This window comes from Gymnoscopelus microlampas (assembly GCF_963454915.1).
Source record: "Gymnoscopelus microlampas genome assembly, chromosome: 9".
Lineage (NCBI taxonomy): Eukaryota > Metazoa > Chordata > Actinopteri > Myctophiformes > Myctophidae > Gymnoscopelus > Gymnoscopelus microlampas.
The window spans coordinates 26,856,195-26,872,763 of NC_139946.1; the positions used below are offsets into that span (position 1 = coordinate 26,856,195).

At 41.9% G+C, this 16,569-nt stretch overlaps 1 protein-coding gene across 2 annotated transcripts in view; it reads right to left on the reverse strand.

Moving 5' to 3' along the window:
• gabrg3 (gamma-aminobutyric acid type A receptor subunit gamma3) overlaps window positions 1-16,569 on the reverse strand; it is a gene marked incomplete at both ends in the record, with an annotated part of 140,104 nt that overhangs the window by 89,947 nt on the left and 33,588 nt on the right. For both annotated transcript variants that reach the window (XM_084067849.1, XM_084067850.1), the window contains one exon: window positions 6,166-6,233. In XM_084067849.1, coding sequence (XP_083923975.1) covers window positions 6,166-6,233 — 68 coding nt within the window. The remainder of the gene's footprint in view (window positions 1-6,165; window positions 6,234-16,569) is intronic.

A 16,569-nucleotide genomic window follows, 5' to 3' on the forward strand; every position in this document is an offset into this window, starting at 1 on the left:
CCCCACTAGAGTAATGATCATATTAACCTACTGTACTGTATGTCAAAAGCCACCAAGGTCTTATTACCACTTTCACCAGTCCAGCATTCGTTCATCCATGATTTCCAGAATACAAATTTGTAGCTGACAGAGGATGTTGAAGCTTTTTATAATGTGAAATGTATTATTTTGTCCATTGAGTTGTTTGCCATACTGTATGTCATGTCACAGTCCAAAGAGTGTACTGCAAACGACAGTATTGTGAACATGATAAAATAACTGCAATGTAACGGAAGGAAAAAAAATAATCACCACCCTAGTTTAATTACATATTTTATTCTGCCCGGTCACCCCTACTTACCGTATGTTATTTCGAGGAGCTCTAGTAAATGTGAATTGTCTGGCGTGCATCATTCACAGGAAACAGAGGAACTAAGCAACACTTTCCTGCTTGGCTTCTGCTCTGATTGCCTAAATGTATCATCACATACAGTAATATGTGTAATTCGACTAAGGCTATTTCAGAGGCATTGTGCGCCTTGCAGTTTGAGTACAGCTCATTTTCTATTTGAATGAACAGCCAATTAGAATGGAACATATTCTTTTTTTCCCCACCCAGCACCATCGCTGTGTCTCAGAATACACTGCCAGCCATTCAGCTTACAACAAGTAGAAAGTTCTCCCTATCTTTGAAGCATAAGCCTGGAGCTAATATATTGCAGGGCCAGGGTGCACTGCACACAGATAGGTTCATGAAGGGGTACTGTCCTTATCACCCACCAGTACGGTTTGTCAGAGCAAGCTATTTATGAAAGCCTGCCCTGACCACGGCTATTGTTCAGCAAGAAGTACAAATGTGTATACTGGTGACAAGCGAACATAAACCATTTGTGTAAACACAATCTTGAGACTGCTTTTAAAACCTTTATTTTCCTGAGGTGAAATACCAAACTCTATAAAAGCCAAGTAGAGCATGGATTTGTAAATATCAAAGGTTGTGTTCAGGTGGAACAGGAGCCTTCTCATTCTAAGTTGGTTGAGGAAATGTTCTCTGTAATTCTCCTTAAACAGTCAAATAATAACTAGAACTCTTATCTTGTCCTCGTCGTAGTACTGGACCAGGCATCGAGACATGTATCGTCTAGACTCTATAGGGAGGGCTATAGCTTCCTCAAGAGATTTTATTATGACAAAAGTAATTTATCAGGCAGTGCCTGACAGATTTTTTTATACTATCAATCAATGTTTTCTCAACAAACAACTGACTTGCAGTCATTTAAGACTAAAAGCATTTTATTTTCTTGTTTCCAATATGAACACGATAGAGCCAGGATGTAGCCTTTTAATCTCAATAAAAGCATTTCTGCCCACTGGAATCAGCAATTTTTCATAGTCAATCCTCCCGCATTTGAGTTTTTTTCTTTACCACTTAAACCCTATATTAATTGATGTCCCCGGGGGTTTACATGGTCCTCTCCTTTTCACCCTCTACACCAAATCTCACTGCTGAAAATAGCAGATCTATAAGCTCACAACATGTTGCAATGTTGTGAGCTTGTGGATCTGCCATTTACAGGACAACCTGGAGAGTGGAGTGACAACAATCACCTTCAGGTCAACACAGACAAGACCAAAGAGATGGTGGTGGACTTCAGACCAAAGAATAAGAGACGGGGGTCTCTTATTCTTTGGTCTGAAGTCCACCACCACCTTCTCCCATCACCCTCCATGGAGAGAAGGTGGCAATGATGGACAGGCACCTACAAGTACCTGGGTGTTCAACAACAAAGCTGAACTAAGAGGCAACTAGAGGCCCTCAACAGGAAGGGGCAGGGCATGCTGGCCAAGGTCCTTCAAGGTGTGCAACAATGTGCTGCTGTTGTTCTACTAGTCACTGGTAGGAGGGGTGTGTTACTGTGTATACAAATGCAATGATACCAAGTATTTTCTTGCTGAATAATCAAAACCTAACTTTATGGTAGGCAAAATGGTTTTAAAAATCACACCCTGTGTGAAGGAAGCGGTGCCTTTGGGGTGGACCTTAACTCATTTCAATGCGTCCCTATTGGTGGTCTGAGTCCACTTACCAAATTTGTACTTGGGAGCATGCTGCAAACTGGAATGATGGCTGTTTAAAGCCCAGCCAATGGGCAGACAGAGGGGGCGGGGCTTAAGTAATGACAGTTAGTCCCTATTGCTGGCTTTAGTCCATGTACAAAATTTGTACTCCATAGCATGCTGCGAACTTGAGTTATGGCTGTTTGAAGGCCAGCCAATGGGAAGACAGAGGGGGCGGGGCTTCAGCAATTCATGCTGGGCCCTATTGGTGGTCTAAGTCCACATACCAAATGTGGACTTTGTGGCATGCTGCAAACTGGAGTTATAGCTGTTTAAAATCCCGTGCTCATCCCGTGCTCATACGGGCGCGGGGGGTCCCTGGACCCCTCTTTGATAACTTCATCAATTCATGCTCGTGCCTATTGGTGGTCTAAGTCCACATACCAAATGTGGACTTGGTGGCATGCTGCAAACTGGAGTTATAGCTGTTTAAAATCCCGTGCTCATCCCGTGCTCATACGGGCGCGGGGGGTCCCTGGACCCCTCTTTGATAACTTCATCAATTCATGCTCGTGCCTATTGGTGGTCTAAGTCCACATACCAAATGTGGATTTGGTGGCATGCTGCAAACTGGAGTTATAGCTGTTTAAAATCCCGTGCTCATCCCGTGCTCATACGGGCGCTGGGGGTCCCTGGACCCCTTTTTGATAACGTCATCAATTCATGCTCGTCCCTATTGGTGGTCTAAGTCCACATACCAAATTTGGACTTGGTGGCATGCTGCAAACTGAAGTTATAGCTGTTTGCTTCTTTGCCGTGCTCATCCCGTGCTGAAACCGCCGGCCGGACGGACGGACGGACGGACATACAAAAGTCAAAAGCCACGTATAGAGCGGTTGGCACCGCTAAAAATGAGGTGGATTTGGAGCAGCACATACATAATATGTTGTTACAGTATGTGCTTATTACTAAAGTACTTATTGTAAAGTTACTGCCGTTTTTTCTCATGGGAACTACAGTGAGAATAATATAGTTTTAATGGTAATCCAGACTCCTCATACTGTAGGTTTATCATCATCAGATGTTCAAATTTAACATGCACTTTACCATCAATGGAACATGATCTGCTCCCTCCTACATTATCTAGAATTCTACTCAACTGAATATCCTGGAAATTCAATTCAGTCAAAACAAACAAAACAGCATACAGTCTTGCAAACAAGCCAGGGGTGGGGACTTGGGAAATACATCGAGAAACAACATCGGATGTGTCGATAAAGAAACATTGAACCTTGAAATTAAATTCACATTTGTTTTTATCTCAATCAGGAATGTGCCATCATGGAAGAGCGGCTAGAAGAGTGGTGTATATATAGTATATTGGGCAATCATTTACATATAATTCAGGAGACTGATTTTCTTGCACCTGACAGAGCCAACGTATTGTGTAAAGCATTTGAAAAAAACACCACTAAAACTACAGCAGAAACAAAAGCAGTTCCTTCAGAACATGCATGCCAACTTCATCTATACTTATCTCTCAAGAACAGATTCAGAGCTGCGCAACTGAATCTGTCGGGAGCCCCGTTCAGAACGTGTGAGTAGGAAGCAGGCCACGCTTTACCCAATGAAATGTAGTGGGCGGGATTTACATCTGTGCGTTCGCTTCCCACTGGAAACAAACCCAAACTCATTTAACAATAGCGTCCTCGGAGCCGACAAAACCACGGAAAGTTAGCAACATTTTAACTTGTTCATTAATCATAGAAACAAGTGGGCTTTTAACCAAGATGATCCATGTTCTTTGAGAGAAATGGTGTTAGTGTTCCGTGGAAAAATATTGTCATCGTCTGTCTATTTAAATCACTCCCCCCTGAGTGAAATGCAAAAGTGAAAAACGCTGGGGGCACCGTTATTCCTTTTTATTTGACGATGGGTTCCCAGATTGCATCTATACAGATGAACCCTTTAAAATCTTTAGAAAGCTAATTTATTTAGGCTAATGAATGTTTAACATGAATTGGAAAACATTGGATGTCTTTTCAGCGAATGCTCTCACTCCACATAAACCTCTACAGACTGTAAGTGATCAAACAACTACAGTACCTAGTGCCACACACAGTCATAAAGCACTAAGACATTCACAGCTTATACAGCACTTCAGGCTTTTTCCTTGATGAAATGAACATCTCACAAACCATAAAGAGAGTGATTGGGAGATGAGACGATATAACTGAAAACAATTCTGAGATTATACTGCCTTTGAATAATCATGAACAGGAAAACTGTCCGTCCTTCGTCAACCCTCTCTTGTCCCATCATTTTACAAATAATTATATGAAGCCTGATGGTTCAGGTTAGATAGTTTGTCTCCGGCCCTTTAGATTGTATCCATATCAGAGAACCAACAAAGATGAACTATGGCCTTCAGTTGCCAGAGAAAACGTCTTATCTCTGATTTGCTTCATGCAGCGTTCTGGCCAAGACTTCAACTCCATTTCCCCTGTGAACCACCCACCTCTTAGTTCCTCCTATGTCAGTCTGAATGCAAAATGACAGCAAAAACCACTCCAGAATAAAACCACCCTCTCCTACCCTCTTCTACCCTCTTCAAATATAACTCCAAGCACCCAACAATATGTCATCTTTCACTTTATTTCTAAATTTCCATTTTCCTCTGATCTGCTTCTTTCCCAAAATGTGTCTTTGCTCCCTCACTATACAGTATAGACTCTGTTAGTCAGCGGTTGTCAAACTATGGGTCGCGACCCAAAGTGGGGTGGCGGGAAGGTGCCACTGGGGTCGCGCAGTGGCATCCAAAAACTATGACACTTTTTTTTAAGAAACTGTAAAAAAAAAAAAGTGAGGTCGTCGCCATCAAACAAACTATTGCCTTGACTCCTCATACACACACACAAACAGCTCCGCCTCCAACAGCGACCCAGAATACGCAGCAACAAGACAACACACACAAGCCCTTGCTGATGCACACAAACTGATTTAAAAGAAAAAATGGGGTCGCCAAAAGAAATCCCTCATATGGGGTTGTGGTATAAAAAAGTTTGAGAACCCCTGCTCTAAGGCTTACTTTGCATGCCGGTGAAGCGTGGCAAAAATGGCTGATCTACAAGCTTACCATGCGTTGTGCCATGACGCGTTGTGAGCTTGTAGATCGGCTATTTTCAGCACAAATAAATCCAGCTTTTAGCTGCCTCCTCTTGCCTGTCATGTCCCTCTTTCTCCCACGTGGACGTATGCTGCTTACCATCAGACAGGAGGTTTTAGCCTCACACCGCAGATTGTCAGGTGTCTGGGGAACTCAGGTTTATAACGGAGTGTTTCGGTATTGAAACACACCTGAACCATTCAGGCAGTTCCCATGTATAGTTAAAGCAGAGTCAGTTTAAGAATTCATATATACTACAGTATGTCATCCGTATCACATATCAGAGCTCTAGTTTGAAGCTGTAACTGTGATGGGTTCAGAAGTTTGACACACAGCAAGCAGTGGAGTCAACGGAGTAAAAGGGTGGGCTTAATGAAAAGGGACAGCAACAAGAACACTGGCTTTTATTTCGCCAATTTAGATTTGGCTTGTGTGACCTATCCTACCCTAGCGTTTGTAGTTCTTCAAATGGGGGAAAGGGGAAAATAAGGTAACACTTTCTCTGCAGAATATTGCTGACACACCCACATCAGGACCACCACATCCAAGATGACAGATTTGGCTCATACTGTAATACTTGGAATTCCAGTCAATCCCTGATGGATTATTGGTTAGTGCCTGCATGTAATTCTGCAGTAAACACTGCACCGGATAGTAGGTGTCATTTTATTGTCAAAAAAGTTCCAAAAGGTTGAACTCCCCTGCCTGGACAGTTGATATTTCCCCTTTATACTTGAAAAACAATTAATGCAGATATGCAATTTATTTTTACCACTCAATTCAACTCAATGCAGGCTGTTCTTTTGTTGTCATTTTCTAGTTGCAAATTTTAATTGTGGACACAGTGACTTGGATATCTGTCTGCTCATGCAGTTGTCTGGACCTAAGGACAAGTCAACAAAAGGGGAAATGTGCAAAGACTCATTCATACATCTAAAGTTTGAAAGACTGTATCCACTTACCATGTTTATTGACGACACAGGCCCAATGCTGTTCACAAATATGTCAACATCTATAACAGTTGGTTTAACTGCAAAAGAGACAGACAGAAAGCAAACCATGAGACACCATGTTCTTCCATTTTGTTCTTTTAAATCACAGACATATAATGATGGCAAATCAATAGCAGTTACTGTCTTGCTCAGAATCCAATAAAGACTAAAGAGTGCCTGGTCGGCCAATGTAGCCTGACAGTGCATTGCGGGTTCGACGATCCCGACGCTCTTTACTCCATGTCTCTCCCAATCTCTCTCTCCCCGGTTCCTGTCCATCTCCACTATGCCTATAAATAAAGGCAGAAACCCCCCCAAAAATGTGAGTGCCTGGTCACCGAGTTAGGTCAATCACAGTGGCCTGCTGTACGGTGGCCTACCAAGTACAGTATATAGGGTTTAAATAATGGCCAGTGATCACCCAAGTATCCCCTTCGACATATGCCTGCTTCAGCTACGCCAATCTCATTGCTTTTATACATCGCTTGTGTAGAAAATGTTCTCCAAAATGCTGCCAGTAATGTACCCAGGTAGTTTTGAGTTCTCACAGCATTCACAGCGGAAGGGTGGAAGGCACCTTGAGAAAGGACGTCACAAGGACACTTATCTGCAGGGGTAATACAGCTGAATTACTGTATTACTGTACAGCTGTAATACTCAATATAGCTCTAGTAAGTTTTTCCCTCTTTTCTGTGGCTAATAAAATCTGAGGGCCTTGTTCTCGTACAGTGTGCTGTTGTCTTCAGGGTGCAGTGAGTAGACGTGATCAGCGAGTATATCGTCTCCGGCCCTTCTCAGCCTTATGCTGAGATTAACGACTGCTAAAAGTTTTGCAAACTTTGGTGTCTGTAGTGTAGAGTATGATTGCATTGCCGTCTTTTAGCCTCTGTAGCTAATGTAAAGTACATAGTGGTATGTGGGGGGAAAAACAAACTGACACATCCATTATTGGAGGCTGATCGCCTGCAGGATGCCGCTGGGCCCACTGTTCTCAGGCTTGATATCATGTCCCTTACAGTGCAATATGTGAAAATCCCCTTGCACCATGAAACATATATTACTGTTTATTAAAACTGGGCCAGTAATGTTGAAGTTGAGAGTGGGGGGTTATTAGGTCTGCCATGATCAAGAAAGATAATCAGTCTTCATAATATCTACAATCCTCAGATAATATGGGAAGAGGTCTGGGGAGGGGGGCCCACATGCTTGCACTCAGGGTCCTTGACATGACCACTTAAACCCTATATACCGTAATTAGGGTGTGTTCGGAAATACACATTAAGAGTGCTGGAGCGTACCCCATTCAGAAATTTAGAGAGCGCACACTGACCACTCTGAGGGAAAGGCCGGGTTGTCCAGGGTCTGAACAATGGAGGTGGAAGTCATGGCAAAATGTGATCATTGCAGCTTTTTTGGTACTTCAACACCCACCACTAACAAAACAGGCAATAGTCATGTGTATACATGGGATGAATTTTAAAAGATGAAAATGGCAACATTATTTAGTGAGTATCTATTCTGACTGTTTGTAAATGAACTCATATCAGAACACTCTACGATGTCAACACAAGAGTGCTCTGATATGAGTTCATTTACAAACAGAGTGCTCTGAAATCAGAGTCCCCATAGCTCTGTAGTTCCGCTGCTTATTTCCTTCAACACCAAATCTCTTTGCCCCATAACAGGGACACTATGGTTCAATCATGTGGTTAAACCTATGGAGCTAATTCTATTATTCCAAGCAAGGAGACACTGAAGCAGACATCAGAGGAAGCTTCAAGAACTGCCCGTGATCCCGTTGCCTGCTTGGACAAAAACCCTCTCTCTCCATACACTACCATTGAAAATACCCCACCAAACTTCTCATGTTTAGCAAACTCAGCATAAACAACCACTGCTATGCTGAAGGAGCTTGCTGGTTGGTCAGTCAGGGAGTCACAGGGACCAATCAGATGGCTGACATGGGGTCAGTTGACAAGCAGGACCAGCAACAGTGCGTACTGTAGCCCTTCATAAACAACAATGTCAAAACATAATGATAATAATTTGATATAATAATCAGTGAAATTTGGTATTTGCATTTAATCCATCCTAAGTATCAGGAGCAGTGCCTCGGGGAGCAGTTAGTGGTTAAATAAGACACACACACACACACACACACACACACACACACACACACACACACACACACACACACACACACACACACACACACACACACACACACTAAATGACTGAGACATTTGATATCTAAGGCAAGCAGGAAACAGAATGACAAAATAGTTTGGAGGAAATGGTGTGGAACCAATGACAGAGATTCATTCATTCATTAATTCAGTTTGACGTCATCTAGTTTGATGCGAATCCCCCAGAGCTGTCCGGTGCCTAAGCCATGTGTCTGAGTCACAAATACACTGGGTGCACATCAGTCCAAACTACAGTTCTCACAGTTGTTGAATTAGGCTGTGTTGTTTAACGGCCAATTTTTATACCAAATGAGAGCTTGTCCAAAGGTACAGTAGCAAATATGTTTGCAAAATACACATTAGTTAACTAACGTTAGCAACCGGAAGACTCAAAACAGGACAGACATCGTTGTGGATTAGATGACATATACTTAAGTGTTTGTAACAAGGACGACATGAGAAGTGCTGTAATTGCGATGAGACTACAGTAGAACGTTTACTCTTAAAACATCAAATTCTTAGGCTTAGCTACAACGTTATCAGAGCCAGAACAGCATCTATTTATCAATGTCAGTCAAAACCTGATGCCCCAAGAGGTCTGTCAAACAGTACAAGTAATTGAGTACCCCAATACAAGAATGTGAACTGGAAATGTCTTAAACGTAGCGTGTTACTCTCTCCATCATGTCACGTGGATCTACACTGCTGGGTGTGAAAATAATACCAATCTGGTCTCTGACAGAACTAATAATACCCGGTCTCATTCCAAAATACATTTTTGGAAACGTCCAAAATGTGTCACAGTAAGCAGGAAAGGCTAGTAGCCACCTGCCTGTGGGTTTGACGGCTCCCCACTAGTAAATGCTGCAAGTAGTGATTGCTGCACCACTGTACCGCCAAAACGTGTTAAGGACATTTGAAAAGTGTTTTTCTTTCTTTTGCACTCTCCAAATGTGCACTTTCTGGGATGTTCTGAAATGTTCAACATCTCTGAAATGGAAATGCTTTCAAATCAGTTAAAGTGTATGCGGCCTAAGGGGCTATGCATTACTACAGAACAGGTTCAGAAGACGGAATTTAAATGTGGGAGAAAAAAAAGTGGGGGGAGGGGCAGCAGACAAAATTAATATACACCTGTTCTGTTGGAAAAGATGGAAAAGGTGACTTTGAGACTAGCCTTAGTGGTTTTATGGGGATGTGTGAACATTTTATGGCTTACAGTTAATAGCAGTGCTATAAAACATACTGAAGCTCCAGCAACAACAACAACATACTGTACCTCAAACACTCTATAAAAGCCTTCCATTCAGAGCAGTATGTTTGCCCTCTCTCTCTCCGTTTCCCCCTGCACAGGCAAGGCAGATGGCTGCCCACCCGAGAGCCTTATTCTGCTAGAGGTTTCTTCCCGTTAAAGGGGAGTTTTTCCTATCCACCATCACCAAATCTTTGCTCAGGGGACACGTAAACGTGGAGTCTCTGTATGTAAAATGTCTTGAGACAGCTTTTTGTTTTGGCACTAAAATAACATTTAATTGATTTGGCATTATGCTTTTGCCCTTCCCTAATGCTGACGATGATTTCTGGGAAGTCTCTCTGCAGGGGGAATGCGGTTAATGTGGGCCACGGGTCCCTGTTTGATGGCCAGAAGTCACTTTAAATGAATCCAGCAGGACAGGGTTTGGACACCATCTGGATAATCCTCATTAGCACCATGATATGACATCATGGACCTGACAACAACCCTTGCCATATGCTGCCGACTCCAGGTCCTTTCAATGATTAGATGTGATTGCACATCAGGTATTTATTACAGCAGTGGACCTCAACAAGATTTTGAAAATGATCAGTGACCGGTGTCATTTAAATTACATTGCACATTGATGGTCATTGCTCGTGACCATCAACAGAAATCCTATTTTAAGCTCGCAGTTTTGGAAAGTAACATGGAAAGTACATTTATTAAAATGCTGTACTTATTACTTAAATATCATTATGAGGTACTTTTGCTTTACTTGAGTAGGCATATGTCTATTTTTCAGTACTTTATACTTCTACTCCACTACATCTCAGAGGCGAATATTGTACTTTTTACTCAACTACAATTATTTGAAAACTTGTTTCAAGTAACTTTGTAGATTTACATGATTACAAAGATCATCAATTAAGCTCTATTATACAATATAATTTAGCCAATGTAAAAGCTCACGTGTCGTGATGTGAGCTTGTAGATCTGCTATTTTTAAATTTTACTCAAGTATTAATTCAAGCAGGTAAAAAAAAAGGCTTCAAGATCAATTAACATCAGCAAACAGGCACTGAAACAGAATTGAACCACTAGTAAATAGCTAATCTACAAGCTCACAACACGTCATGATGCGACGACCTCACGTTGTCAGCTTGTAGATCTCGTAGCTTGTATTTTTTTTTTAAATGTTTCGTAGATTTCCACCAATTATGACATGCCCAAAATAGGGATGCCAGGGTGAGAGTGGTTAACCCCCCTTGGAGGGATTATAGTGCACGCTTCAACAGCATCAAAGCCCAGCTCAACAGGATCAGCAGTGTTGTTGGTAAACCAATAGATTGATATCAGGTTCTACGACAGTATTACAAGTCAGAGCCTAATTCAAAATGTTCTACAATGGACAATACATCTTTTAGAAAGAAAAGATTACATTGAGATCAAGTGCAATAACAGCAAAAAGCAATAACTCAAATTATAGGAAAAGAAAACAGAAGGTTATGTACAGTATATGGCCATGATCATTGGCCCATCTATTATTCTTTTGCTTTTTACCCCTTTTTGTACCCAATTTAGTCGTTATGCCAATTAATTCCTCCCCACACACATTTCTGTGTTGTCACTGCTGTCGTATCCTACTGACTCACCTGCCAGTGAGGAGCCCCCACCGGGTGAACATAGAGCCTTCGTTCTACTCCTCCCGCCCGACGCTCCCTGCTGACAGCTGGGGGGCCGCCCCAGCCCGTAGGAGTATGTGTAGTGACAAAAATCACCATCCCTGACCGGCTTCCCTCCCCCGAACGCGGGCCAATTGTGTTCGTATAGATGCTCGAAAAAAGCCGGATGTACCGCGATGGATTTGAACCCACAACCTCCTCCACGGTGGTGGGCAGATACTTTACCACTGCTCCACCCGGCCCATCTATTTTTGTTTTGGACAGCAACAGATACATTTGAACCGTGTGCACTCCTGACCTAGCCAAAGGCCTGTCACTTTGATCTGGGCTGGTCAGCGGGGAAAAGGCTATTCTCCAACTGAGCAGGTTCATTACAACTGAGCTGTCATCGAGATGAAAGCCCAGCAATTTAACATGGGGGCTAATCGAACTGCCCATTTCACCGCTGATCCTTTGTCTTGTGTGCGAGAGTAAAGTGCTGGCCCAAGCCTCTTCTCTATTTACTCACAACCATAGATGAGATAAAGTGTTTGAAAACTCAGTTATGGGTAAATCTAAGTCATCATGGTGTTTTCAGTGATTACGCTAGAGGGCGCTCTTCGCGAACCTATGAATGCTGCTTTGACTTCCAGAGAAGGACAGACGCGGAAATGACATCAGAAGAATTCACCCGGTCCGCTGCAATGTTATCAGATTTATAAAAATACATTTCTCGGATTTCTTTTCCCAGATTGTGTTTTGGTGAAAACAAGCTATTTTCAACTGCCGATAACAAAAAAACGTTAGATCGCAGTTTTTATCCGGTAGATAGAAGAGACCCTCGTCCTACCCCCAGACAGCTTTTGTTTACATCTGTGTGTGTTACATCCATAGAGTTAAAAATAATAGAGAGGGCACCGGATATCCCCTCCCATCCACTTGCATTGAGTTGCTCACCCAGCGCATGGGCCGAAATCACCCCTTCTTCCGTGTTGTGAAATGTGATGGGAGCGTTTTGCGTCACCGAGGTGCGCAGCCCCGTGCGCAAGCTTGTGAGTCGAGCCCATTGGTCGAAACCATTTTCGCTCGTTCATGTACAGTGGCCCCAGCCGTTTTGAGCTGCAGTACCTGCAGCATGTCCAATGTGCTTCAATGCAACCACTGGGTTCCGGGGGCTTGGTTACATCGTGGGTTCCGTGGACCGTGGGTCGTCAAAATAAGGTAAAAACACTGGCGGTGGCGGATGAATTAATAATTAATACCGGTTTATTAATAAGTGTAAGTGTTACAACAGCAGTGGCAACACAAATGTGTGGGGAGGATTTATTGACAACAAAATCGGGGGAAACAATTATTGGCGTAAAATATTTGAGTGCTTCTGCTGCCACTGTAAGAAGGTTATCAACTTCGGTATACTAATGAATTGTCTATAATAATTAGCTATAATGTATAAAATGTACCTGTTAATAGTCTTTGTAAATAAACAATAAGCAAGATGGGAAATTCCATGTTACAGATCACCAATGGAGTTTGAACAACTCAACTCGTTTGCATGCTGCGAGTCAGCTTCCAGACAAAATAAAGAACTCTGGTGCTGAGTAAGTTTGGCTCAGAGTTTGGTCCAATTAGTGTTGGAATGGATTGAGAAAGTTCTTTTCTGTGAACTCTAATTTCCTTTCAGTTGGTATGAAGGAGCCCTTTGCACAACTCAGGGTATCCTTGGAAGAGAGAATGAGACGAGGTGTGTGTGTGTGTGTGTGTGTGTGTGTGTGTGTGTGTGTGTGTGTGTGTGTGTGTGTGTGTGTGTGTGTGTGTGTGTGTGTGTGTGTGTGTGTGTGTGTGTGTGTGTGTGTGTGTGTGTGTGTGTGTGTGTGTGTGCGTGCAATAAGCTAAGATGGTAGTATTCATAATATTTTGACATGCATGGATAAATATACAGGTACCTCTTGTGCCAGTAATTAGTAAAAGAGAAAAATAGTTATTCTTGCAGCTTCCTTGGATCTCTGGATAGTTGTGAAACTTTATGGCATTCCTCCACTTCAACAAGAACAGTCATTGCTCCACTGGGCCAGTTATTTTTTATACCCTTCTCCTTGAAAATAAAGCCTGAAGACCTTACTGGCACATCAACCCATATAGCTGGAATATTTCCAACTGCTGACAAGAAATGTCACCTGGGTGATTCTTTTTGCTTTTCTTTTAATGTGATATGTACAACATGATTGTGTCATGTTTTGTTACTCCACTGACCATTATGATGAGCTGGTCAGCATGGCCTGGTCATACCGTATAGGTGGACACATGTATAACACAAAACCAGCTAATTACTACTCCCATCGGAGCAGATCACGGAAAGCAGAGCAGATATAGGTCTGCCAGGAGGATAATGGTGCGTGTCCTGACACCTTGACTAGGTATTGGTCAAGAAGTGCCAGGCCACACACCATTATTCTGCAACCCAAACACTCAGCACACACACATCTGCTCTCTCCTCACATGTTCACATGGATAGACCCCCCCAACACTGACCTCTAGAAATAAATCCCCAATTCACACAAAGGCTTATAGGCTACAATTGGCGATAATGCTCGACTTATACATAGTTGCACACCGGTGTCGCGTGCTTAAAATAGCTGATCACGTTCAAGTTCACAACACGTCACAGTGTGACGCATGAGCTTGTATCTGTCATTTTAGTTTAATCTATTTGAAAAACAATATCACACAGGTTAGTAAACTTTGAGGATGTGACACAATAAAGTCCAGGACCTATTTCCACCGTGGTCCTACACATAACAAAAACATGACAGATCACATGATTGAGTCAGGTAAAATATATAAAACCAATTTTCACAACAAAAACATGAAATTAAAGCAGAACAGCCCTTACTAACATGATAAAAAAGGTTACATATACTACTTAAATCACCCTGGAATCTTGTCCAATAGCCAGTTAACTCTTTGCCTGCAATGGACGTGTTAACGCGTCAAATTCTGCCAAGGCTTTCCCTGCCAAAGACGAGTTTGGACAAGTTTTTGTTTTCAGTGGTTTTCCACTAGATGGCGCTGTTACCTATGCTATGGATGATGCTTTCACTGCCTCATGACGACAGACCCCGGAAATTACGTCATTTAAAACAATAAAAGCTTGTTTACTTCAGAAGCAAAGATTTGAGTTACAACTATTCGCTTAAAAAAAAAAAAATATATATATATATATATATATATATATATATATATATATATATATATATATATATATATACTCAAATATATTCAAAGATTTTCACAACTGGTCAAGATTCTTCAAAAATAGCAGCTGTACAAGCTGATAGCGCGGCACGAGTTTGTATATCTACTATGTTTGTATAGCTAAGTATAAAATGATGGTTAAAGTGGTTAAAATCTAAAATGACACAGATGCGTTCCCGGTCTTAATGCGTTAAATGTCAAACTTGAAGTTAATTAAGCCTTAAGCCTCCCTCATGCCAAGCTAGAACAAACAACTACACGGCCTACCTTGCCACACTGAAGTCTGCTAGTTGAGAAGAGGGGCCGTTTTTCTTTCAATTATGTCCAATACATCTGGAAACTATCCATGAATGACATTGGTACAGACAGTTCTTGAGTACCAGGTCTACTGATTTTTGCCCACCTGAACACCTGTATTATTCAGAAATTACACACCACCACTTATACTGCTGATTCTAATGTTGGGAACCATGCCATAGGTAATTGCACATGCCAGTGATGTGTCCAGATGTCCTTTTGAGTATTTTTCTTAAGTGGGGCACTACTGTAACTTATGTCAGGGTGACACACACACACACACACACACACACACACACACACACACACACACACACACACACACACACACACACACACACACACACACACACACACACACACACACACACACACACACACACACACACACCTCAGTCAACATTGGTCATACACTTCAATCTGCCATATTACTAACACCGGAAAAAAGTATGGGTACAGGAAGCATCTTTCTCCTCCAAATAGATTGACTGCCTAAAATGGAGGAGATAGAGCAGTATTTTGCAAGCTGCTTTGCCTTACACTTGGACAGCCCCATAATCCTCAAGCACTTATAGCCTAGATGTACTGTAATGGCTTGTACTAATAGTTGGTATTTTACTTGTTTAGTAAGGAAAGCTTCCTCTAAACTTGAATCAAAAGCACAGCCAACTTCCAATAGGAAAACCTCTCTGCTGTTAATCACAATGACGTCTGGTGTTTTTTCTTATATTTGCAATACATGGGTGTCATTGCATTTAAAGGTTTCATGATACTCAGTTTTACCACACATTAAAAGTCTTTGTCAAAGTTTTAACAAAACATTCCACTCCATTGAGCCATGGCAGGTGTTTTTCTCTCACAGTAAAGCCTTTTCAACTGCAATGAAAAAATAAATCTTTGCCAGCGGGTGTCGCTGTTGAGGGATTTGCCTGTCAATCATCGCCCCCCCTATTTAAAAATGTTTTTCAAAATAGTAAAAAATGGCAAAAAAACGTTTAGGGGTAAGGGGTAAGGCGGCCCACAAGATAGGGCCCTGAGAGTAGGCTACTTCATTTGTTAACGTTTTAACATAGTATAACAATATTTGAATTTGTTCTTTGGTATGATTCAAATGTGTGTGGAAACATGGATTAAGGTATCATTATCAAAACATGAGTAACATTTTTTACCCATTTCCATTTTGGAAGAATCACACTTCGCAAATATTGCGACAGCAACACATTAACATGCACATAAAAATAAGTTTATGGAAACACAACTAGTGCCATTCTAATTTAACCATTCATACTGAAGAGCTCCTCCATCACTGCACATTAGCCATCTTCAGAGGCTGCATGTCTTGGCCAATTAAATCGGCAAGCATCTCACCTGCCATGGCATAGCACCAGGGCTCTTTGCACATGCGAACAGCTGGCATTCTTGGGAAATGGGAATGTATCTGGAGAATCCCTGCTGAGTCAGCCTTTCAACAAGACACATTCATAACTTAACACTCTGGAACATCATCACATCTTTTATAGATATGAGTGTAGGTCAGGATTCAGCAGAATACAGCATTTATAGCCACACTTTAGACATTTAAAATACATTTGCATTGTACAGTCCCTGGGACCTCTCTCTTAGGGCGCAGTCACTATAACAACTAGGCCACCTCATTCCGTTACACTGTGTGTGTATTTATTACCACTTTAAAGCGCCATTCACACTGAGTACTATCCTCCTATAATTCCATAAAGCTCTG